At 51.9% G+C, this 22481-nt stretch overlaps 1 protein-coding gene across 3 annotated transcripts in view; it reads left to right on the forward strand.

The window, feature by feature from the left end:
• Window positions 1-19789, forward strand: part of RCC2 (regulator of chromosome condensation 2) — a 32570-nt gene extending 12781 nt beyond the window's left edge. For all 3 annotated transcript variants that reach the window (XM_026455931.2, XM_023219831.3, XM_023219830.2), the window contains exons 4-13: window positions 1185-1328; window positions 4048-4179; window positions 4593-4681; window positions 5791-5905; window positions 9961-10127; window positions 12850-13030; window positions 13393-13498; window positions 14376-14448; window positions 16515-16592; window positions 17362-19789. In XM_026455931.2, coding sequence (XP_026311716.1) covers window positions 1185-1328; window positions 4048-4179; window positions 4593-4681; window positions 5791-5905; window positions 9961-10127; window positions 12850-13030; window positions 13393-13498; window positions 14376-14448; window positions 16515-16592; window positions 17362-17466 — 1190 coding nt within the window. In that variant the 3' untranslated portion in view covers window positions 17467-19789. The remainder of the gene's footprint in view (window positions 1-1184; window positions 1329-4047; window positions 4180-4592; window positions 4682-5790; window positions 5906-9960; window positions 10128-12849; window positions 13031-13392; window positions 13499-14375; window positions 14449-16514; window positions 16593-17361) is intronic.
• The last annotated feature ends 2692 nt before the right edge of the window (window positions 19790-22481 follow it).

The raw sequence follows: 22481 nt of genomic DNA on the forward strand, positions 1-22481 counted from the left end.
GGAGGTTGCAGTGAACCGAGATCACGCCACTGTACTCCAGCCTGGGCAACAGAGTGAGACTCCGTCTCGAAAAAAAAAAAAAGTAAAAAATTACTTAAAAAAATTAAGTAAGAAATTGGCCCTGTCCCATCCACTAATAGGGTATGAAGGCGGGTTTGTGAGGAAGGCGCTGTTTCTTTTCTCTCCCATTGAGCGCTCACTGCGTGCCAGGCATTTGTGAGGGTCTCGGCTGGAGGGAGCCTACAGCTTTGGCCCTGGGTGGCTTCTCATGGAGTGGGAGGGCCGGGGAGCTCAGGAAGAGAGCTGTGGTGGGCTGAGCAGGGCTGAGCAGGGCTGGGGCAGGGGAACCCTGAGGGAAGGAGATTTCTCAGTGGACATTGTCCTGGAGGGCTTCCCCAAGGAGGGGAACTGGTGCTTGACTTGAGCTTTGAGGAATAAGTCGGAGGTGGGAAGGATATTCTAGGGGAAGCGAATGTATGGGTGGAGGCAGGGAGTCAGGAAGTGGCTGCCACTCTGGACGGGTGAGAAAGGAGGGGAGGTGGGAGGGATGCTGTGTGAGCAGTGCCCCTCCGCGAGGGGCCTGATGGACCTGCTGGGAACACTGGAAGACAGGACACTTGGGTCACTCCTCAGAAAGAGCCTTCTGGCCCAGGGCGGAGGCCGGAGATGGAGGGCAGGAGAGCCTGGGAAAGGAGAGGCGGGGCGGCAGCAGGGAGTGAGGAAGAGGGGCAGGTGACTGTCAGGGTGAGCGGGGTTTCCTGGGTCAGCTTCTTCCTCAGCTGACGGCTGTGGAAAGCCAGCACTCCTGCCTCCTGGACAGGCCTCGCACCAGGTCCCAGGCACTTGCGGGTGGGCGTGCTCAATGGCAGAGCACGTGGGGCTGAGGCCTGTGAGAGGTGGGACCCATAGAAGGGGCTGGGGCCGAATGGGTGTAAAGGTGGCAGGTGACGCCAGGCCTGTGCCAGCTCCTGGGCATTCTGTTTTTTGGGCCTTCAGAGGCATCGCAGAGATTAGAAGTGCAAACCCAATCCTTGTGCAACCTCCCAACAGCCACGTCAGGGTGGCACCCAAGGAACACCTGTGTCTGGTACCCTCAGGAAGTGGCTTCTTGGTGGCCAGTGACATTTTGGAGGTCACCCCACCCACCCCCAGGTGTCTGATCTGCATTCTCATTCTCTCTGCAGCTGCTTACCGCAATCTCGGTCAGAATTTGTGGGGGCCCCATAGGTATGGGTGCCTGGCGGGGGTCCGGGTACGGACAGTGGTCTCGGGCTCCTGTGCTGCACACAGCCTCCTCATCACCACGGAAGGGAAGCTGTGGAGCTGGGGTGAGTACCGCGTGGGGGCTGGGCACTGGGGACCACTGTCACCAGCTGTCCCCACACAGCATTTTCTTCTGTTTGCCTGGAAAAGAGACTCGCGTCTTAGAAGGCTGGGCTCCTTCGTTCACAGCCCACGTCTTTTTTCCTAATTCCCAGCTCGTCTCTTGTCTACGCGCTACATGCAGATCCCCTTCCTCCCCCTGACATTTTTTGCCCGTACGCAGCCCCTACTTCTTTGATTCCTTGTGTTTAAGCAATATTTTCTTGAATCTTCTGCCCGGAGCTTGATCTTTCTGATACTGAGGTATGTGAATGTGTCAGGCAGGCTGTCCTTCCAGCAGACAGTTTCCTTCCTCTTTGAGGCATGATATGACATGACACCTCTGTTCCTGCCACTTGAAATGCCACTGGCTTTTATACCTGCCACCTTATGTCATAGGATGCTGCGTCCCTGCCGCCTTGGCCCTCATGTCTGAGGTCTGCGCAAGTCTGCTCTGCAGGCTTGGTCGCTCACTGTCCGTGTTGTCTGCTTCTTAAGATATTTCCCCGGGTACCTCAGTTTCCTTCTTTGGAGTTGTTTGCCTTTCCCTTCTGTTTTTCCTCAACCTGGGCACTCGGGATGGGTTCCAGTTCTTCCGTTAGCCTCTGTCCACGGCACTGTCCTCTGCAGCTGGCCGGCCCATTCCTGCCTGTGTCCTCTTCCAGATCATTCCAGTCATAGGGTGTGGGCTAAGGCTCATTTTATCCCCAGCCCTTTTGGTGGCTCCTGGCCTCTGCCTCCAGCGGGGTATATTGGCGTTTGTCCCCACCGTTTGTTGCTGGTCCTCTGGCTAGCTTTTAGTCCATATGACTGCATTTTTATTTTGGGCTGTTTGAACTGTTTTTTTGTGATTTCATGAGCTGCTATACCAAAGTCCAAATATATTAACATCTGTTGTCTTCCCTGCACACGGCTAATTTTGTGATTTCTGTTGAAAAAAGCTAAAGTGTGTCTGGCCCAAATTTATGCTTTATAGTCTCTTGATGGCATGCTGACATTGCCCGAGTGTTTGTTTTCCCCCGGTTGGCACAGATGTGTGTCCCTTCCCCCAGAGCACCCCTCCTACTTCGTGTTCCAACACTGAACACAGCCTTTTATGTCAGTGTTCCAAACCTAAAATACCTTAGTTCTGATCTCTCGCAGAGCTTCACTTGCTTGGTGGCTCTAAAAGCGCCCTCGGTTCTGACCTGTGGGCAGGGACAATGTATGTCCCGCCATCGAGACGTGTGATCCCCGAGCAGACAGTGCAGTTCGTGAGGACAGGGTTGGAGGTATCACAGGCCCACTGCTTGCCACTCCAGAAGGCAGAGGGGCACCGTCTGGTGTGAGTGTAGAGGATCATGGGAGGGTGGCTGATGCATTGCTCATGGGGGGGTCTCCGTCTGTGGCCTGCCCCCTCCGCCATCCTGCGGCAACTCGGTCCACTGAGCCTCGGGCTTGTTGCTCTGTATTCACCTGCCTTTCACCGTGAACTTGGGCAGCTCCCATTGGAAGCTGGTGTATCTGCCTCTCCTGCTCGAGTGCCAGTGTTGGCGCTTCAGCCTGCCATTCTTTAGAGAGCGAGTCAGAGGCTGGTTTCCCTTAGTCGCAATTCCTTCTGTAGTCAGAGGCTGCTCCTGCAAGCCTTCTCCAGGGCAGCTGGAACTTATCTTAATGGCTCTGCTGTCTGCCTTTATCAGACCTAAGGGTGAAAAGTTCATTACTGGAGAAGGTTGGAAAACCCCCTAGAATCACTCTGACTTCTCATGCCTGTAAGATCTCCGTCAGTGTCCCCAAACGTTAGGTTACAGGTGCGGTTTTTCTCTTATCGGGAGGGATCCGAGAGGGGCCGGTTGAATTTTTGTTTTGGAACTTGGTAGTCTGTGTTGAAACGTAGATGAGGTGTAGGGGCTCCCAGCCCTCCTTTTGGCCCACCCAACTTCCACGTCTGTTTTGGAGCTGAATTTGGTACTGCAGAGGACTCGGGGGCAGGGGTTGGCCTCAGGCCTGCCTTCCGCTGGAGTTCACAGGTGCAGGGCCTTGGTTGCACCTGCAGCAGCCCTGGAGGTGGGGCTGGGCGTGTTGTGTTCAGGGCAGATCTGTGCTTTGTCACCAGGGTTCCTGTTGCTGAGAGTCCTTGAGGGGCGATCCCTAGGGGTGGGCTTGGCACTGTTCCGTAAGCACCATTCACAGGGTAGAAAAAGGAGGAGAAATGTTGGGCAGACAGCAAATGGTCCTCAGTGGATGCCCAGAGCACCAAAGGGATTAAACTGTGGTGAGCTAGGTGTCAAAATGGGTGCTGTCTTAAAATACATCTCAGAGGATAGGGACGGGGTGGTTGTCTTGCAGGCACTCCAAGTGGGAACAGCGTATTTCTGTGAGCATGCCCGCCTATGCTTGGTGTCCGTACCACACTGAGCCTCTCTCGTTTCCCTTCTTTGTAGCAGAGATGTGGGAGGTGCGCACGGGTGGTCCCGCTGCTGCCCCAGGGAAGGAGGTCGGGGGAGCTGCAGCAGGTGCCATTCCAGTGGGCGGAGGGCCAGGACGGTCTTTGCTTTGGATCTTGGCTGCTATTGGGAATTTGGAGGGTGCCTTCCAGAGACACAGATGGGCGTCATTTGAGAGTGTGTTGGTACTCGCCTTCGCCTGGTGGTGCCACCTGGACCACTTTCCACTCTTTTCCACTTTCTCTCATGTGATCTGCAGGTCGAAATGAGAAGGGGCAGCTAGGACATGGTGACACCAAGAGAGTAGAAGCCCCCAGACTCATCGAGGGTCTCAGCCACGAAGTGATTGTGTCTGCAGCATGTGGGCGGAACCACACCTTGGCCTTGACGGGTAAGGAGGTGGCTGCTGGTGTTTCTTAGTTTGGCAAGAGGCCAAATGGTCTGCCTTGGGGATGGGGCGTGGGGGGAGGGGTGGAGTTACCCTTGTGACTCTTGGTCAAGATCAGAAAGAGGCCCTGAGAACCTGGGTATGGAGTGGCTTCTGAGGGCATTGGGAGCCTCCCCAGTGGCCATAGGAGGCCCATCTGGGAGTGGGAGATGCTGCCCTGCGTATCTCTGCACACCCAGTTTCTGATGGGAAATGACTTTGCTGTGAAGCGTTTGCACTGCCAGCTTTTGGGCAGTCTCACTTGCCTTCTGCCTGGCAAATGAGCTGTTTTTATTATTTTGATGCTTTTGATTCTAAATGTAGTTCAAAACATTCACCATTATCTTCCCTTTTGTGATATTTTTCTTTCCTTCCAGAAACGGGTTCCGTGTTTGCTTTTGGGGAAAACAAGATGGGGCAGCTGGGCCTTGGCAACCAGACAGACGCTGTCCCCAGCCCCGCGCAGGTGACCCCTCCTCAGCTCCAGCTCCATGGCTTTCGTTTCTCTTTACTTTTGTGTTTGATTTTCTGAGGTGGGGTCTCCGTTGTTTGAGTTAATTCACCCCTTGTAAAAAGAGGTCCTGGATGTTTAGTTATATGCTGTAGGGTTTTTTTGTTTTTGATTTTGTTTTTGTTTTTTTTGAGAACGGAGTTTCGCTCTTGTTGCCCAGGCTGGAGTGCAGTGATGCAATCTCTGTTCACTGCAACCTCCGCCTCCCAGGTTCAAGTGATTTCTCCTGCCTCACCCTCCAGAGTAGCTGGGGTTACAGGCACGCACCACCACCCCTGGCCACTTTTGTATTTTTAGTAGAGACAGGGTTTCTCCATGTTGGTCAGGCTGGTCTGGAACTCCTGACCTCAGGTGATCTGCCCACCTCGGCCTCCCAAAGTACTGGGATTACAGATGTGAGCCACTGTGCACAGCCTTGCTGTAGTTTTTAAACTGTATTCACCTGCCTGCTCACAGGCGTAGTCTGTGGTCAGGTTGAAAACCATCCTGAAAACATTTTGTTTCCAAATGGAGAAATGTTAGAAATGCCTTGTCGTAAGCCTGTTCTGTTCCAAGGAAAGTGAGACATGTTGTATGGATGTAATTGTACTTACCTGCAAATACTTTGTTTTGACCTTGTATAAAGTCACCAGCTAGGTTCTTAGAACACAAATAAAAGATAGGCAGTCTTTTTTTTTTTCTAAGAAACTTGAGCTGGAGGGGTGAGATTTATACCTTAAAAACAAACTACTGCTGATGGCAGAAGAATGCTAAGTGCCTAATTAGTGGTTTAGGTGATGAAGGAAGGGAGGGACTTGGTCTTATTGATCTTAAAAAGAGACGGTGGCTGGGCTTTGAACTGTGTTCTGTGCTGGGAAGGTGGGGGGCGTGAGGGTGCTTCTTTACATATCTTCTAAGCTTTGTGTTCTAGAAATGCTGTCAGCTTTTGCCTTCAGAATTGTTGAGTTTATTAAACTTCCCTTTGTAACCTAGTAATTGTTTCCCACCAACATGCAGAGAGGTAGAGGCTTTTTATCAGTCTTTAAAAAAAAAAAAAATGAAAGTCTCCTTTCTTTTCTTTTCAGATAATGTACAACGGCCAGCCAATTACCAAAATGGCCTGTGGGGCTGAATTCAGTATGATAATGGACTGCAAAGGAAACCTCTATTCCTTTGGGTGCCCTGAATATGGTCAGCTGGGTATGGAAGTACATTTTTTTTTAAAAGCTCTAATCTAGCTATGTATATTCAGAACCAGAGAGCACTGTGTGGCTGCACACACGTGTTAGAAATGTGGGTAATTGATCTCAGATAATAGCCTTTGTCCATTAAGTGGATCTCACGTTCAGCCGAACAGCGCGTCCTCATTCACAGGATTGTGGAGTATTGCAACGCTGCCTCAATGGAAAAGTTGGGACTGGAGTGTGACAAAAGATTTCTCTTTTTGTGATTTGGGAATTCATTTATATAAAAGGATTTCAAAGTTTAAAAAAAAAAATCAGGCCACCTTCATTCAATTTCACATTTAAAGATTATGCCTTTATTGAAAATGAGAAAATTACACAGGATGAAGGTTGTTCTGGAAACCCTGGCCTGGGCGATTATTTCAGGTTGCCACGTGAGGAGCCCCGGTGGACCCCCCTCCCCGTGCGTCATCCCTAGCCAGAATCTAGTTGTCCAGAAACTTGTGTCTTCGATCTAACTGGTAGAAAAGGAGAATTCAGGAATCAGTTCTCAGTCAGTGGGGGGAGTGTCTTGCGACTTGGTGGTCTCCGTTCTCCTTCCTGTCCCACCCCGAAGTGTGGTTCTCCTTTGCGGCTCCGCCTCCAGCCTCTCTAGGGAGGCTTCCGCGAGGTGTGGCGCGGGCGCCCTCTGCTGGCCACGCCTGCTCCTGCAGCCGCAGCGCCTGGCAGATGGAAAAGGTAAAAATAGTGCCGAGCCCGCTGGCCTTAGCCTCGGGGAACAGTGACTTTGTGAAACTAAATATACTTCAAGTCAGAAGTGAATAAGAGAGAACAGCCCCTTACGCACATTTCACATTTTGCGTTGGTTGCCCGGGCGGAGCCCGAGACAGTTGGAGAGCGGTTTCCATGGCCACCGCCCTGCTGCGGTGCCCGGCAGCGGTCCGCTTCCTGCCACGTGCGCGCTCCTGCTGCCTCGGCCTCCCCTCTGCACCCTGGCAAGTCGATTTTCCATCAGGAAGCGTGACATGCTGTTGGTGATTAAAAATGGCTCACGTTCATGAAGCAGTGACTGCGTGTGCCAGGCACCATGTAAGTACTTTGTACAAATTCTCAGGTGCTCAGTTACACTCAGCTTGCAGGATTGGCTTGATTTGTAGCTACAGAATCGTTTATTCTCAGTGTATTACTTGTTTTAAGGCAGGTTTTTGTTTCGTTGTCCAAATCCAGGTAGATCACTTTTAGAATGAGAACCTAAATCCGACTGTGGCCATGTCTCACCCACACACACTCATGCCTTGTGCCCCCTTTTTTGCAGTGCACTTACTGGGCTGGGCAATGCCAATATAAGAGAGACGGAGTCTCTCTCTGGCACCCAGGCTGGAGTGCAGTGTTGTGATCTCAGTTCACTGCAACCCCCACCTCCCTGGGTTCAAGTGATTCTCCTGCCTCAGCCTCCTGAGTAGTTGGGACTACAGGCACCCGCCACCACACCCAGTTAACTTTTTTGTATTTTTAGTAGAGACAGGGTTTCACCATGTTGACCAGGCTTATCTCAAACTCTTGATCTCAAGTGATCTACCCGCCTCAGCCTCCCAAAGGGTTGGGATTACAGGCATGAGCCACTGTGCCCGGCCATACTATTTAACTTTATTTTACAGAGCTGTCATCCCTCTAGAGGGACAGGAAAGCCCCTTGTTCCATGTTTTCTGGAGTAGTTTCTGTTCTGTACTTCTGGAGAAAGCAGATGTGTACAGCTTTTTAAAGGAGGTGGAAAAAACACTCCCCAAATGTGCCTCCTCTGCTGTCTGGGGCTTGTGTCTGTTCAGTATCCACGGTGTCGATAGCAAATAAAGGGACTCTAATCATTTGTTGACTGCCTTGCTGAAACCTTGTCCAGAAGAGTGCAAGTGTTTAAAAATGCCATTTTTGTGAGAGAAGTAGCATCCATATCCTGAAGTGTATTCTATTTGCTATGATGTCCTTAAATTCATCATATCCTAGAAGGTGGGGGAATTTCTTAGTGGGAACCCTCAGACTTTTTTTTTTTTTTGATACGGAGTCTTTCTCTGTGGCCAGGCTGGAGTGTAGTGGCGTGATCTCGGGTCACTGCACCCTCTGTCTCCTGGGTTCAAGCGATTCTCCTGCCTCAGCCTCCCAAGTAGCTGGGACTACAGGTGTGTGCCAACATGCCTGGCTAGTTTTTGTACTTTTATTAGAGACGGGGTTTCACCATGTTGGCCAGGATGGTCTAGATCTCTTGATCTCGTGATCCGCCCGCCTCAGCCTCCCAAAGTGCTGGGATTACAGGCATGAGCCACTGCGCCCAGCCAAGACCCTCAGACTTGTAAATGGACAGACATTCCACTGGAACGGATTATGTCAACAGCAGAGAACTGTTGTCATAATAGAACCTGCTTATGAGATGATTGTTATAAAGCAATGCCCTGTAAACAAGCCCAGTAATTTTACTGTGCGTAGTTTAGTTGTGATTCCAGGGTACAGCTGCTCCTTGGTTACGTGGGGGATTGCTGCTAGTACCCCCTATAGATACCAAGATCTGGAGATGCTTAAGCAACTTACATAAAATGGCATCATATTTGCATGTAACCTATATCCTTAAAATCCTCTCTAGATTACTTCAGTACCTAATGTGATGTAAATGTCATGTAAATAGTTCTACTGTATGGTCTTACTTGTATTATTTGTGTTATCTTTTTTTCTTGTTTACTCCTCCCCCCAGGTGTTTCTGTACCACAGTTGGTTGAACCTGTGGCCAAGGAGGGCTGACTATATTTAAATAGCACAGTGCTCAAAAACACACATACCAGTAAGGGCTGAGGTGCACACAAGCGTGCCGTGTGGAGGGGGATTAGCCAGAACCTGGGGGGCTAGTTTACAAACTGACACAACCATTTTTTTTATTTTGTTTTTTGGAGACAGTCTTGCTGTGTCACCCAGGCTGGAGTGCCGTGGCCTGATCTTTGCTCACTGCAAGCTCCGCCTCCCAGCTTCAAGCGATTCTCCTGCCTCAGCCTCCTGAGTAGCTGGGACTACAGGCGCCCGCCACCACGCCCGGCTAATTTTTGTATTTTTAGTAGAGACAGTTTCACTGTGTTAGCCAAGATGGTCTCAATCTCCTAACCTCGTGATCCGTCCACCTCAGCCTCCCAAAGTGCTGGGATGATAGGCATGAGCCACCGCGCCCAGCCTTGTGTTTGTTTAAGTAGAGACAGGATTTCATTGTGTTGGCCAGGCTGGTCTCGAACACCTCACTTCAGGTGATCCACCTGCCTCAGCCTCCCAACGTGCTGGAATACAGGCGTGACCCACTGCCCGACCAAACTGATGATCACAATGTAGGAATAGGTGCAGTTTAAAACTACAAACTACTCAGCAGCCCTGCTGCTGCGGGTGGCTGCAGGAGCATGGGTGTCTGGCGTGTTCTCAGGACTGGACAGCCGGTCTCCTGTTGTGTGGTGTGCTGAGCTGGGTCCTGGCAAACCAGTCCCTGGGTCAGTCGGAGTGTGGGAAGTGCCGGTTTTAACCACCCATAACCATATGTTTAGGTTACTGGCAATTCATAAAAACAGGCCTGGGATTGTGTGTGGAGCTTTTCTGTGTATTCTTGGCCCATCAGGGGCTCCTTGTGGCCCCTCCAGTCGAGTGGAGATGTTACTTGATAGACCATTCCTTGATCAGCAGCTTCAACTTTTTTGACTGCAACCCATTGTAAGAACTAAGTTTTCTATTGCAACCCAATCTGAACCTATAATACCTTACCTAGAATTGTTATAACATGGTGGCATTGTTATGTGTGGAGTATTCTTTGTCATTCTGTTCTATTTTTAAAAAATAACTGGTCCAAGCTCACAAAATTGATTTCACTGACCCACTCACTGTGCTGTGCCTGAGATTGGAAACGCTGCCTTTGTTGACCATCGTCTGCTGGTATAAGGCCCAGAAGGGCCAGATTGGGGTGATGCCGGGGCTCACTACAGACTCCGTGTGGGCACAGTGACACGTCTCTTGTGCTTGTGCTGCCACTGATGACCGGCTCTGTGGTCTCTACAGGACACAACTCAGATGGGAAGTTCATCGCCCGGGCACAGCGGATAGAGTATGACTGCGAACTAGTTCCCCGGCGAGTGGCTATCTTCATTGAGAAGACGAAAGATGGACAGATTCTGCCTGTACCAAACGTGGTTGTGCGAGACGTGGCCTGTGGCGCTAACCACACGGTGAGCCTCGGCTTTTCTCACTTCTGAGAGTCGGACGGGGATAGAGGGGTCTTTATGCTCAAGTTTTCTGACCTTGGCTTTGGCTAGGAACTGATCCAGGTAGAGACCTGCCTGCTTCTTCAGGAGGGCTTTGCACCCTGGCCAAAGAGTCCTTGGTCCCAGGGCAGGGTTCCCTGTCACTGGCTCTCCTATGTTAACTTCTCCCATGATTTAAATAGACACATCTTAAACAAGTAGATGTTTTGCCGTCCTCACCTGCGCCTTAAGGTAAGCACTTTCTGTTTTTGGCTTTTGTCTAACAACATCACAGACATCTTTCCAGGTCAATAGATGGTGCCCCATACTGGGGATGTGAGTCGTTTTTAATCAGCAGGTTGTTCCTTTTTTTTTTTTTTTTAAGATGGTTTCGCTCTTGTTTCCTAGGCTGGAGCGCAATCTCGGCTCACCACAACTTCTGCCTCCCAGGTTCAAGCAGTTCTCTTGCCTCAGCCTCCCAAGTAGCTGGGATTACAGGCGTGCTCCATCACGCCCCAGCTAATTTTGTGTTTTTAGTAGAGATGGGGTTTCTCCATGTTGGTCAGGCTGGTCTCAAACTCCCGACCTCAGGTGATCCGCCTGCCTCAGCCTCTCAAAGTGCTGGGATTACAGGTGTGAGCCACCACGCCCGGCCTAGGTTGTTTCTTTAAAGGTCACTTTAGATAAACCGCAGTGCAATCTTTTGTTTGTGTATCTTTTTTGTTTGTTTGTTTTGAGACGGAGTTTCACTTTTTCACCTAGGCTGGAGTGCAGTGGCAGGATCTCGGCTCACTGCAACCTCTGCCTTCCGGTTTCAAGCAATTCTTCTGCCTCAGCCTCCTGAGTAGCTGGAATTACAGGCGCCTGCCACCATGCTTGGCTAATTTTTTGTATTTTTAGTAGAGATGGGGTTTCACCATGTTGGCCAGGGTGGTCTCAAACTCCTGACCTCGTGATCCACCTGCCTCGGCCTCCCACAATGCTGGGATTACAGGTGTGAGCCACCGTGCCTGGCAGGTGTTAGAGTGTCTTTTAATTTTAATGGCCTTCCTGTGGTTCTTCATTCTGAGAATGCCTAGGAGTCTCTGTTCTGCGCCTTGTTGAAAGAGCCTGGGCCGGGAGTCCAGAGATCAAGTTGGTCCTCCCTACTGAGTGGTCTCAGCCCACCAGCTCCTTCCCTTGGAATCTTCTTCCCGATGAAGAAGGCCCAGTGAATTGGGCTAGGACTAGAGTAGGAGATTTCAGTTTGTGCAAGTCCAAAAACTGATTTGTTTTGTCTAATGTAGTCGGGGAAATAAAGTTGGCTTTTGTTTAGGGCCTTATAGGTCAAGCTTTTTAGTAAGTTGTAGATTCACATGGTTTAGACATGAAACGTGAAAGAACTGAATTGGCATGTCAGAAGATGGGAAGACAAGACTGAAGAAGATAGATCTGAAACACTTGAAGTGTCTTGAATTCATTTCATCCGTGACCAGGTACAGGTTACCTCTGTGTACCTGTGGGCAGGGGGGAAGTCTAAAGAAGAGTCCAGGCCGGGCGCAGTGGTTCATGTTTGTAATCTGAGGACTTTGGGAGACCAAGGTGGGCGGATCATTTGAGACCAGCCTGGGCAACATGGTGAGACCCCCATCTCTACCACAAAAACACAAAAATTAGCTGGGCATGGTGGTGCACACCCAAGTCCTAGCTACTTGGGAGGCTGAGGTAGGAGATTCACTTGAGCCCAGGAGGTGGAGGTTGTGGTGAGCCGAGATTACACCACTGCATTCCAGCCTGGGTGACAGAGCATGAGACCCTCTCAAGGGGGAAAAAAGAAATGAAAAATCGAGGAACAGGTAGACCTTTTCTCTTCTGTTCTTTCTGCAGTCGAATCTGGTTTTTTTTTTTTTTTGAGATGGAGTCTCACTCTGTCACCCAGGCTGGAGTGCAGTGACACAGTCTCGGCTCACTGCAACCTCTGCCTCCCAGGTTCAAAGAGATTCTCCTGTCTCAGCCTCCCGAGTAGCTAGGATTACAGGTGCACACCAGCATGCCCAGCTTATTTTTTGTGTCTTAGTAGAGACGGGTTTCACCGTGTTGCCCAGGCTAGTCTTGAACTCCTGAGTTCAGGCAATCTACCCGCCTCGGTCTCCCAAAGTGCTGGGATTACAAGCATGAGCCACTGCACCTGGCGGAATCTCTGCTGTAATAGGAATCAGATGGTTGCCCTGCTGTCTGAAGACATAGCCCTGTTGCTTCTGACTAAGGAAAGGGTTAAGACTTGTAGCTTAAAGAAATAAACAGAACAAAAAAGGATTGGAAAATGGAGTCCGTGGCAGAGAATATAGCAAACCGGGTTTATTGAATGCATGCCATTTTGCTGCACTTGCTCCTTTTGCCTTCTCCCCCTCTACTGGAGGCGGGAGGTAGAGGATCTTTCTGTTGGAGGCAGGTAGAGGATATTTCTTTGGTTTTTAGAGACTGGGTTTCACCATGTTGGCCAGGCTGGTCTCGAACTCTTGACCTCAAGTGATCCACCTGCCGTGGCCTCCCAAAGTGTTGGGATATGGACGTGAGTGACCGCGCCCAGCTGGTAGGGGATCTTGGATGTTGCTGTTCCTTTGCCCGTAGCATTTGCATCAGTTTGTCTGTACAGAAACGATGACCCCTCTTGTTGTTGCCTGTTGGAAGCCTGTTTGTTCCAACCCTGTGTTTTCTTTCCTTGCAGCTGGTCCTGGACTCCCAGAAGCGAGTCTTCTCCTGGGGCTTCGGTGGCTATGGCCGGCTGGGCCACGCGGAGCAGAAGGATGAGATGGTCCCCCGCCTGGTGAAGCTGTTTGACTTCCCTGGACGTGGGGCTTCCCAGATCTATGCTGGTTACACCTGCTCCTTTGCCGTCAGTGAAGTGGGTTAGTGATTGCTGCTCCCTGGCTTATCAGTGCTCTGGTGGGGAACCGTGTAGCCATTGTCCTGTCCCTAGACCACGAACCCCAGTTCCCTTTACCTCCCATTGTTCTTTATTGTTTTGAGATAGGAGCTCGTTGTGTTGTCCAGGCTGGTCTTGACCTCCTGGGCTCAAGCAGTCCTACCACCTTAGCGTCCTGAGTAGCTAGGACTGCACAAGCACGCCACCATGCCCGGCTCCAGTTATCTTTTAGACAGAACACTTGTTTGCCATCCTGTCTTCTTACTCTTCACCCTGATAATGCTAAAGATGAGACTCGGCTCTCGATGTCTGGTCATGCTGGGAACATGTTTTGTCTTCCCTCAGGTGGTCTGTTTTTCTGGGGGGCCACCAACACCTCCCGTGAATCTACCATGTACCCAAAAGCAGTGCAGGACCTCTGCGGCTGGAGAATCCGGAGCCTGGCTTGTGGGTAGGTGGCAGCACCTCCTGTGGGTATGAGGTCTCTTCCTTTCTTGGGGGTGTCAGACACACCCAGGGGGTGCCCTTCCCTGATGGGGCTGTGTTTCTGCTGCCTGTTGGGCTGTCCTCAGCAGGCCATGTGACACACTGAATCCTGGAGTCCGGGGCCCCAGGAGGGGAGAGGGCCCATTCGCTGCTAGAACAGATGGCTGTTCCCTGTCTTGTGGGAAGAAAGTCATTTTGAAGGTTTCTGTTCAAAGAAATACACAAGCAGAGCTTGATGTATTCCTACATTGCAGGTTGAAAATTACACGTAGTTGGAAACATAGTAGGACTGGAGTTGCTCTGACACTGGGAAGACGACATTGTCTTGACAGCAGTGGTTCGTAGTTCATTTCAGGACTCCTGTTGAGTTAGCTAGCACTTCTTGCTGAGGAGCTGGATTCGTCAGCTGGCGGGTGTGGGTGGAACAGCATAAGGGGCGTGGCTTTAATCTGTTGAGGCCTCTAGCCCTGCCCAAATTACTATGCATGAAGGCTGCTCCCTCTGCAACAGGCTTTTACTCCGTCTCGATCTGGTCTCCTCTTCCCAAAGCAACCTCCCCTGAGAGAGCCCTAGGACCAAGGGCGGGGTGCACAGCAAGGTCCCTTGCCTTTGGCCCCTAGGCCTGTCTAAGGGCTTTGTTGTTTTATTGAAACATTGAGTGGCCTGCACAGAACAATCTTTAGAGTTCAGGAGAGGCCTTTTGGCCCTGTTGTTGTGTTTGCTACTTGGAATGTGTACACCACCTGGAAAGCGGCAGCTCACACCCGTGCCCTTGGAGCCTTAGCTGGGTGGGTCCCGGGCTGGGGCTGCTGGGCCTGCGGTGACAGCCTGCCTGTTTGCAGGAAGAGCAGCATCATTGTGGCCGCCGACGAGAGCACCATCAGCTGGGGCCCATCACCGACCTTTGGGGAACTGGTAAGCTGTCACCTGTGTGGGTCAGGGGAAGTGGAGCCAGTCAGGGTGGCTCTTGGCCTTTGGGTTCTCTCCACCTGTCTCCCAAAACACACAGAAGAAAGACATTTGGGATTCTCCTCCCCTTATTGTATTAAGGTCTGCAGCACAATTGAGTCCCATGAGTTTTCAAGGACAATTCTGTGCTAGTCAGATATTTCTGAGTCATCTCTGCACATTTGTAAACTCTGAAAATTGGGACTTTCCAGATCCAGTTTCCCCTTGCATTTTGTAAACCACAGTTGGGATATGGTAGGAAAGGGGCCTGTTTGTTCCCTCTCCCCTGGAGGCCTAAGTCAGTGGGAAACTCACAGTATTGGGTGATTTGGGGACATTCTTCATTTTTCCAAACTGAGTTTAAACCTGTGTTTTTGTTGTTAATACCAGTTACTTGAGCAATGAGGTTAGAACCCATGGCCCTCAATTTCACACACGTGGCCTTCCCCAAACAAATGTCTTTCATTCTTAGGTCCTGGTGCTAGGTGAGTCTTTTTTTTTTTTTTTTGAGATGGAGTTTCTCTGTCACCCAGGAGTACAGTGGCACGATCTTGGCTCACTGCAACCTCTGCCTGCCAGGTTCAATGATTCTCAGTTCTCCTGCTTCAGCCTCCTGAGTAGCTGGGACTGCAAGCGTTTGCCACCACACCTGGCTAATTTTTGTATTTTTGGTAGAGATGGGGTTTCACCATGTTGGCCAGGCTGGTCTCGAACTCCTGACCTTAGGTGATCCACTCGCCTCGACCTACCAAAGTGATGGGATTACAGGCATGAGCCACTGCGCCCGGCCAAGGTGGGTCTTAGAGTTTTTGTGAGGAAGACTCGCTTGGCTGTGGAGTGCATCCTGATCTGCCTGCGCTAGTCACGGTTTGGTTCTCCGCTTGATTAACTCTTAGTGGTCTTAGTTTTAGTCCCTCATTTCTTGTTAGAAATACAGTCTGCCTCCCTCTCCTGTAACCTCACGGTTGCAAGCTGACGTGGTTGTTGGGAGAGGAGGGGCAAGGAAGGGTGGTCCTTGGTCCCTTGAGCTGTGGCAAGGATGGATGGTGAATGCACCTTTTTCTCGCGGTTCTGCACACCCTTGCAGTCTGGCTCAGACGCTCTGCTGGCCCGATTTGAAACATTGACAGGAAAGAGACAGAACCTGGCCCAGTTTCTACAGATTGTTCTTAGCGGAGGACGGATGTTTTCTGGGGCCTATCAGAAATAGACTTTGACCTTCTAAATATAAATTTTGAAACGAGGGGAGCAAGGGAGACTTTCTGGGGAGCTTCTCAAGGGTGAGAAGGTGGCCTGGCACCTTGGAGGGAACGTCTACTGTGTGGGAAGGCCGGGGTGGGGCCTGGCAGGAGATGAAACCAGGGACACGTGGGCAGGCCTGGGCTGGGGAGGGAGGGTCTGCCTCTCCTGCCCTGTGGGACCTTCTGTTTCAGCTGAGCCGGGGCCGTCAGCCTTTCAATTGCCCAGCTCCACACCTTTGCACAAGACTCCCCCTTAGCTATGCCAATTTGTCCAGTTCCTTCTACCTCTGGGAGGGAAGCTGGTTCCCTGGTGCCATTGCTAATAAATAGTCTGCCTGTCATGCTTAAGCCCTTTTGTTTTGTTTTGGGTGGTGATTATTCCACTCTCTGGACGGTGGAGGCATCAAGGGCATGTGGTCATCCGTGTTCTTGGTGACTTTGGTCCAGAGGGCTGCAGTTGCTGTTCTTCCTGCACTCGTGGTGTCATCTGCTGTCACCAGTGCCATACTCCCCAGAAGGGACTTGAGCGCACAGAGGTCCCACAGGCTAGAGTTGGGCACCTTGGTCTTCCCTAGGTTAAGCACTAGTCGCCTGCTGGCAGCAGCTTTCGTGGATCAACTTGGATGATTCCACCTGGCCCTTGTGTGCAAGGGTGGCCGGGCTTGGTCACGGGCCAATGGGCATCATCACTGGCTTCTGGTTAGTGGGGGCTGGGAAACGTTGCCGTGATTCCCCACTTGTGGACTGAGCCACACGGATTCCCGATTGCAAACATCTTGTTTGCTTCGCCAGGGCTATGGGGACCACAAGCCCAAGTCTTCCACTGCAGCCCAGGAGGTGAAGACTCTGGATGGCATTTTCTCAGAGCAGGTAAGCGGGGGTGGCTGTGCCAGCTCGGGGGCGTGTCCATACCCAGTGGTACGTCACTCCTCACGCGTTTGATCGCCGCAGTCTGTTTGGGTTGTCTTGTTTAACAACTCCTCAGCTGGCTTTCCTGGTGCCTCACGCTGAGGTTTGCTGAGGGGTAACAGTCATCTGCAGAAGAGAGTGCAGAGGGTCGCTGGCCAGGCTGGGTGGCTGTCCTCACCCTTGATGACAGGTGCCACCAACTGGCTGCAGCAGATCACTCTCGGGCGAGCAGATCGCTCGCGTCTCCATCACACCCAGGACTCAGATTCGCTGGGCTGGAGGCAGGTCCGCAGGTCCATGGAGCAGAGGCTGTGTGGCTGCAGGAGTCACATGGCGGAGTGAGGCCCCTGTGGTTCAGCCAGGCTGCCAGCCCTGTCTGCCAAGACACAGAGAGGGGTCGTGCACCTCACTCAGGCAGGATCGTGGGCCAGAGAGGAGAATGGAAGTGGAGCTGGAGCCTTGTCCCCACCTGTCCCTGCTGACGAGAGGTGGCCCAGTGGGCTTCCTTCCAGCTGGGTCTCAGGGCAGCCTGGAAGGCTCTGATTGGCAGAGTGTTGGTGACAGTCACATGGAAACTAGCTGTCTTGGGCAGAGGGGCTTTTTGCGGTTTTCAAGGGCACCCTGTTTTTCTCCATGCTGACCCGCTTTGGCAGCCCAGTTTCCAGAGTCTCCTCAACGCGTTCGTTAGCCCAGGCGCTGCAGGCACACCCAATGCTGATTTGTCCCCCAGGTCGCCATGGGCTACTCACACTCCTTGGTGATAGCAAGAGACGAAAGTGAGACTGAGAAAGAGAAGATCAAGAAACTGCCAGAATACAACCCCCGAACCCTCTGATGCTCCCAGAGACTCTCCGACTCCACACCTCTCGCGGCAGCTGTCATTTCCATGTGCACTGGGACGGGAAGTCAAACGAGGAATTTAAAAAGGCAAAAGTTGACCGAAGGTGCATTTTTGTTTAGACTCCCTGAGGTTCCGTTTTATAAATGATCCAACGTTAACTACCTTTTTTCTGTATGCTTTCCAAAGTCCCTTTTCCCCTTCATGTCAAATTAAAACACTTGCTCATAGTTGACTTACCATTCCTACAAAAGAGGCAGAAACTTTGAGCAATCTAGGTTTTTTTTTTTTTTAAGTTTTTTCTTTCTTCCTCTCCTGAATACACTCCCCAAAACACCCCTTTCCAGTTATAATTAGCATCGTGATCCAAGCGGATGCTACATGGAAGAGGAATCGCCATTTACTCGGAAAAAATGTCCCTTACAGGAACCGGCAGCAGCTAGGCAAAGTCACCGGCCCGCCTCCATCCCAAATCACGCTCGCATGCTTCGGAAGCATCCGGGTCACTCCTTTCCCGCTTTTTCTTGCAGATCGGCCTAGGCCGGTGTTGATTCTGTTTCTCCCCTTGGCTGCCTGTACGCCCACAGCCTTCTGGCTGCGACATTAGAGAATCGGCCGTGTCCCCCCTGGTGGGGGATTGGGGATCTGTGTTTAGCCATTTATATCTACTTTAGCTGTTAAAGAAGTCCAAATGAAAATCAGGTGATTGTGGAACCATGGGGACTTGCGGGTGGGGCAGAGGTGGGAACATTTGTATCAGTTGAGTTAGCTTCGTGGCTCCCTGTGGAGCCAGGGCTGAGCCTTGTCACGTGCACTCGCCAATTAGAGATTGATCAGCCAGCAGTCAAGTGCATTCTCCAGTCCTTGCAAGAAGGATCAGCCCTTTCTGTACCAGCCTCGATCGCCTTGTGCTTTGGTCTCCTTTTCTCCCCTGCCTGGATCCTGCCTCGCGCGGGCCGCCCTGTTGCTGAGACTCGGGGTACCGTTCTGCTGACCCAGCTCCCTTTAGTCACGTTTGCTTGGCTCTGGTACCAAATAGTTGGGATTACCGAAGAGTCCCCTTCCTCGCGTGTCAGCACGGATGCTGTGACTGCCACCTGCGTCCCCGTCAAGTGCCCGTGCCCGAGCTCGCTGCTGTGTGCACTGCGCTGAGTGAGTTATGAGGTGCCTTTCCCGGAACCCTCCTCTCGCCTGGACCCAAGAGAGACGACAGCTGTGGCTGGGGCTCTTGGTTTCCAGAGGGTCTGGACTGGTTTGGGTGCTTTAAAATAGATATTTAGTTCAGTGGTGCTTATGGGGGAGATGGGACTAGAACTTAAATGTGAGACTTGGGTGGATGGGAAAGTTAAATATTGGTCTCCAAGTTTTTTTTTTCTCTTTTGCTATTGTTACCATTTGTCACCGTCTCCATGTTAAAATGCCAAAAATGATCTAGTTGTTGCTTTTTTCCCTATTTTCCACCCTAGTCGCTCCTTACCGTGACTCCTGCCCTTGGAGGGCACGTAGCAGTGTCTGTCCCGCCAGTCCCAAGGCCCTGTGGGAGGAGACTGGCCTGCATCTCTCTAAGACTTAGTCTGACGCCACGCGCATCTCTTGTTCTGTGTTCAATCAGTAGTCCAGGGGAGAAGCTTCTGCCACTTCAGAGCTTTGCTAAACTAACCTAATTTGTCCAAATCACCCCAGAACCACCATCTCTGACTCAAGCTTCCATGCGACAGCCTGATCCGTTTCCCTGGACAGGTCTCTTTCCTGGAACGCAGCCCAGGCACCTGTGCTCCTGGCACCTTTGAGGTCTCTCCTTTGAGTCGTGGCCACCGAGAGGGTTGAGGACGCAGCACCCGAGGTCCCAGCCTTTGCAGGAGCCGCCCTGGGCGGAACTGGACTTAGATCTTCGGTGGCCTCATATAAAGCCGGCAGCCAGCCTCTTCTAGAACCCTAGCCCAGGGACTGGAGCAGGAAAGGACCTTCGAAGCGAAGACTGCCTTGTCCCGCACTTCTGGCTTCGATGGAAAAATGGGCTTCCTAATGGGTTAAATCCTTTAAAATAAGGAGTTGGGGGGGAAGGGTGTCGTGCACTCCTAGAGAAAGGTACACAGTTGCCCGGCTGGGAACGTGCTTGGCGCTGACCCTGCGGGCATCTGACTGGTCTTCCAGCTCAGGAAAAAGAATTTGAAAGAGGCTTAGCGTGAAGGGGAATCAAAGAGGAGGTTGTGATTTGGTTGAAGGTGCCTGGTTTAGTGCTGTAATTGTCTTATTATTTTTTTTTATATATATATTTCTTGGAGTAAACATTTTAAATAAACGACATCATTGTCTACTGTCCTGGCTTTTTTGCGTTTCTTTTTCAGTTGGAATGGAGCTCTGTTTTTCTTAACTCCTTGTATGTGTACCTCCTAAGCCCTGGCACCCACAGCAGGTGGTGTCAGGAGACATGTGGCCCCAGGGGAGCTTCCAGGTTTAAACCACACTGGTTAAAGTGAGTGGATCCCCCAACTCCACCCCAAATGCTAGGGGAGAGGGACCGTGTCAGTTCCTCAGTTGTCCAATTCAGAAGAGGAGTTCTTCTCATTTTCACGGGGGCTTTGAGAGGGAAAAATAAGTCATGGGAGGCATCCAGAGCAGTGACTGCGTGTGCTATGTGCCTAGCAATACGCATGTGCACCCAGTCCCCAGACTTCAGCAGGGGGTCCTGTGGTCAGGCCCCGGCCATGGCTTCAGGCCAGTGCTGCTCCTTGCAGGCAGTGTGGCCAACTGCCCACCAGAGGGCACCAGGAGGCTGGTCGTCGCTTCTCCCGGGCTGGCAGGCATTCATTCGCCTTGACGCTGCTGCTGAGTCTGTATCGGACAGACTCCTAGATAAGACCCTTGCACAGGACACTGGCTCCCTGCAGCCACAGAGATACCTGGGATCCCTGGAACCTCAAGTGCTGGCCACCCTGTGTTTACTGGCTGAATAGTGTCCAGACCAGCCCCTCCTGGCAGGCATTGGCCCAGTTTGGGAGAGGAGGAAACCATCTCCCATGGCCTGTTAGCTGCAGAAGCAGCATGTGCACTGTTGCAGGACAGTCCAAATGTAAAACACAGTGTTTTCCCCATCTCCCACTTTGGCAGTTTGGAGCTTCCCATCAGATGCTCCTGCCCTGGAAGAGCCCCTATGGGCAGGGAAGCTACTGCTGGGGGCAGCGTCCCGGCTGACACCCTGGCTGTCATGTATTGGGCACGTGCTGCAAATTGAGTGTTGTGTGTCTCGCCCCTGACTCCTGCGGTCTTGTTTATTGTTTTTTTTGAGACAGAGTTTTGCTCTTTCGCCCAGGCTGGAGTACGGTGGCGTAATCTCGGCTCACTGCAACCTCCGCCTCCTGGGTTCAAGTGATTCTCCTGCCTCAGCCTTGTGAGTAGCTGGGATTACGGGTGCCCACCACACTCCTGGCAAATTTTTGTATTTTTAGTAGAGACGGGGTTTCACCAGGTTGGCCAGGCTGGTCTCGACCTCCTGACCTCGTGATCCTCCCACCTTGGCCTCCCAAACTGCTGGGATTACAGGCGTGAGCCACTGCGCCTGGCCTTGTATTTTTTGAGGCGGAGCCTTGCTCTGTCGCCCAGGCTAGAGTGCAGTGGTGTGATCTCTGCTCACTGCAACTTCTGCCTCCTGGGTTCAAGCAATTCTCCTGCCTGTGGCTGGAGGATGGGAGAAGCCTCCTGAAGTCAGGGGCAGAGAAGGCAGGCTCCCCACAGGCGGCTCTGGAGTTTGTTTTTTAAGATGTCCCACAGGCCGGAGTGCAGTGTCACAGTCTTGGCTCCCCGCAACCTCCCCCTCCTGGGTTCAAGTAATTCTCCTGCCTCAGCCTCGTGATTAGCTAGGATTACAGGCGCACGCCACCACACCCGGCTAATTTTTTTAGTAAAGGTGGGGTTTCGCCATGTTGACCAGACTGGTCTCGAACTCTTGAACTCAGCTGATTTCCGCTCCCCCCACCTCAGCCTCCCGAAGTGCTAGGATTACAGGCGTGAGCCACCGTGCCTGGCCTTTGGCTCTGGGGTTTTCTCACCTGCAAAGCTGCTGCCTCCTGCTGCTGTCCGGCCCCGTCAAGCCAGCAGCCTTGCTGGCCAATGGCCTCCACTCAGAGGCTCCTTAGGCTCCCAGGGAACAGCAGAAAGGGCTGGAAGGATGGCGAATGGGGAAGGGGACTTGCCTGTTCCTACCCAGTCCTGCTTTGCCCCAAACACCTGCCCCAGCCCCACATTGAAGGGCGGGGACCTGCGGGAGGGTCACGTGGGATGGCCACGCTGGAAGGTCTCAGCATCCAGCTTAGCTGGTGTTAACACCAGACAGTAGCAGTGGAGCCCACTTTCCAGACTGGGAGGACTCAGCAGGCAGGGATGCAGGGAGGGGAGAAGGGGAGACAGGAACAGCCCCTTAAACACTTTGGAAGGGAAATGGGGGTCGCCTCCTTCTAAGAGCATTCCGGGCACTGAAGCAGCCTGGAGGGGAGAGGACTCCGTGCCTTTGAAGAACTAAAAGATGGCCTGTTGCAGGTTAGGAGGCACATGGGAGGGCTGGAATCTCCAAAACCCTTGGCTGCCCTCACACTGGGTCCCCAGCACTGCCCCCTACCCCGCCGCCACCCGCCTCTCCTGGCATTTCCTGTGATTTGTTTTGTTTTTTGAGACGAAGTCTCACTTTGTTGCCCAGGCTGGAGTGCAGTGGCATGATCTTGGAGCCTCCGCCTCCTGGGTTCAAGTGATTCTCCCAACTCAGCCTTTCAAGTAGCTGGGATTGCAGGTGCATGCCACAACGCCCTACTAATTTTTGCATTTTTAGTAGAGACGGAGTTTCCCCCATGTTGGTTGCTGGCCAGGCTGACCTTGAACTCCTGGCCTCAAGTGATCCATCTGCCTCAGCCTCCCAAAGTGCTGGGATTACAGGTGTGAGCCACCACGCCTGGCCCTCTGTCTGCTATGCAGGCAATGGAGGCTTTTGTACTTTTTTTTTTTTTTTTTTTTTTTTTTTT

Source organism: Piliocolobus tephrosceles, chromosome 1 (genome assembly GCF_002776525.5).
Source record: "Piliocolobus tephrosceles isolate RC106 chromosome 1, ASM277652v3, whole genome shotgun sequence".
NCBI lineage: Eukaryota > Metazoa > Chordata > Mammalia > Primates > Cercopithecidae > Piliocolobus > Piliocolobus tephrosceles.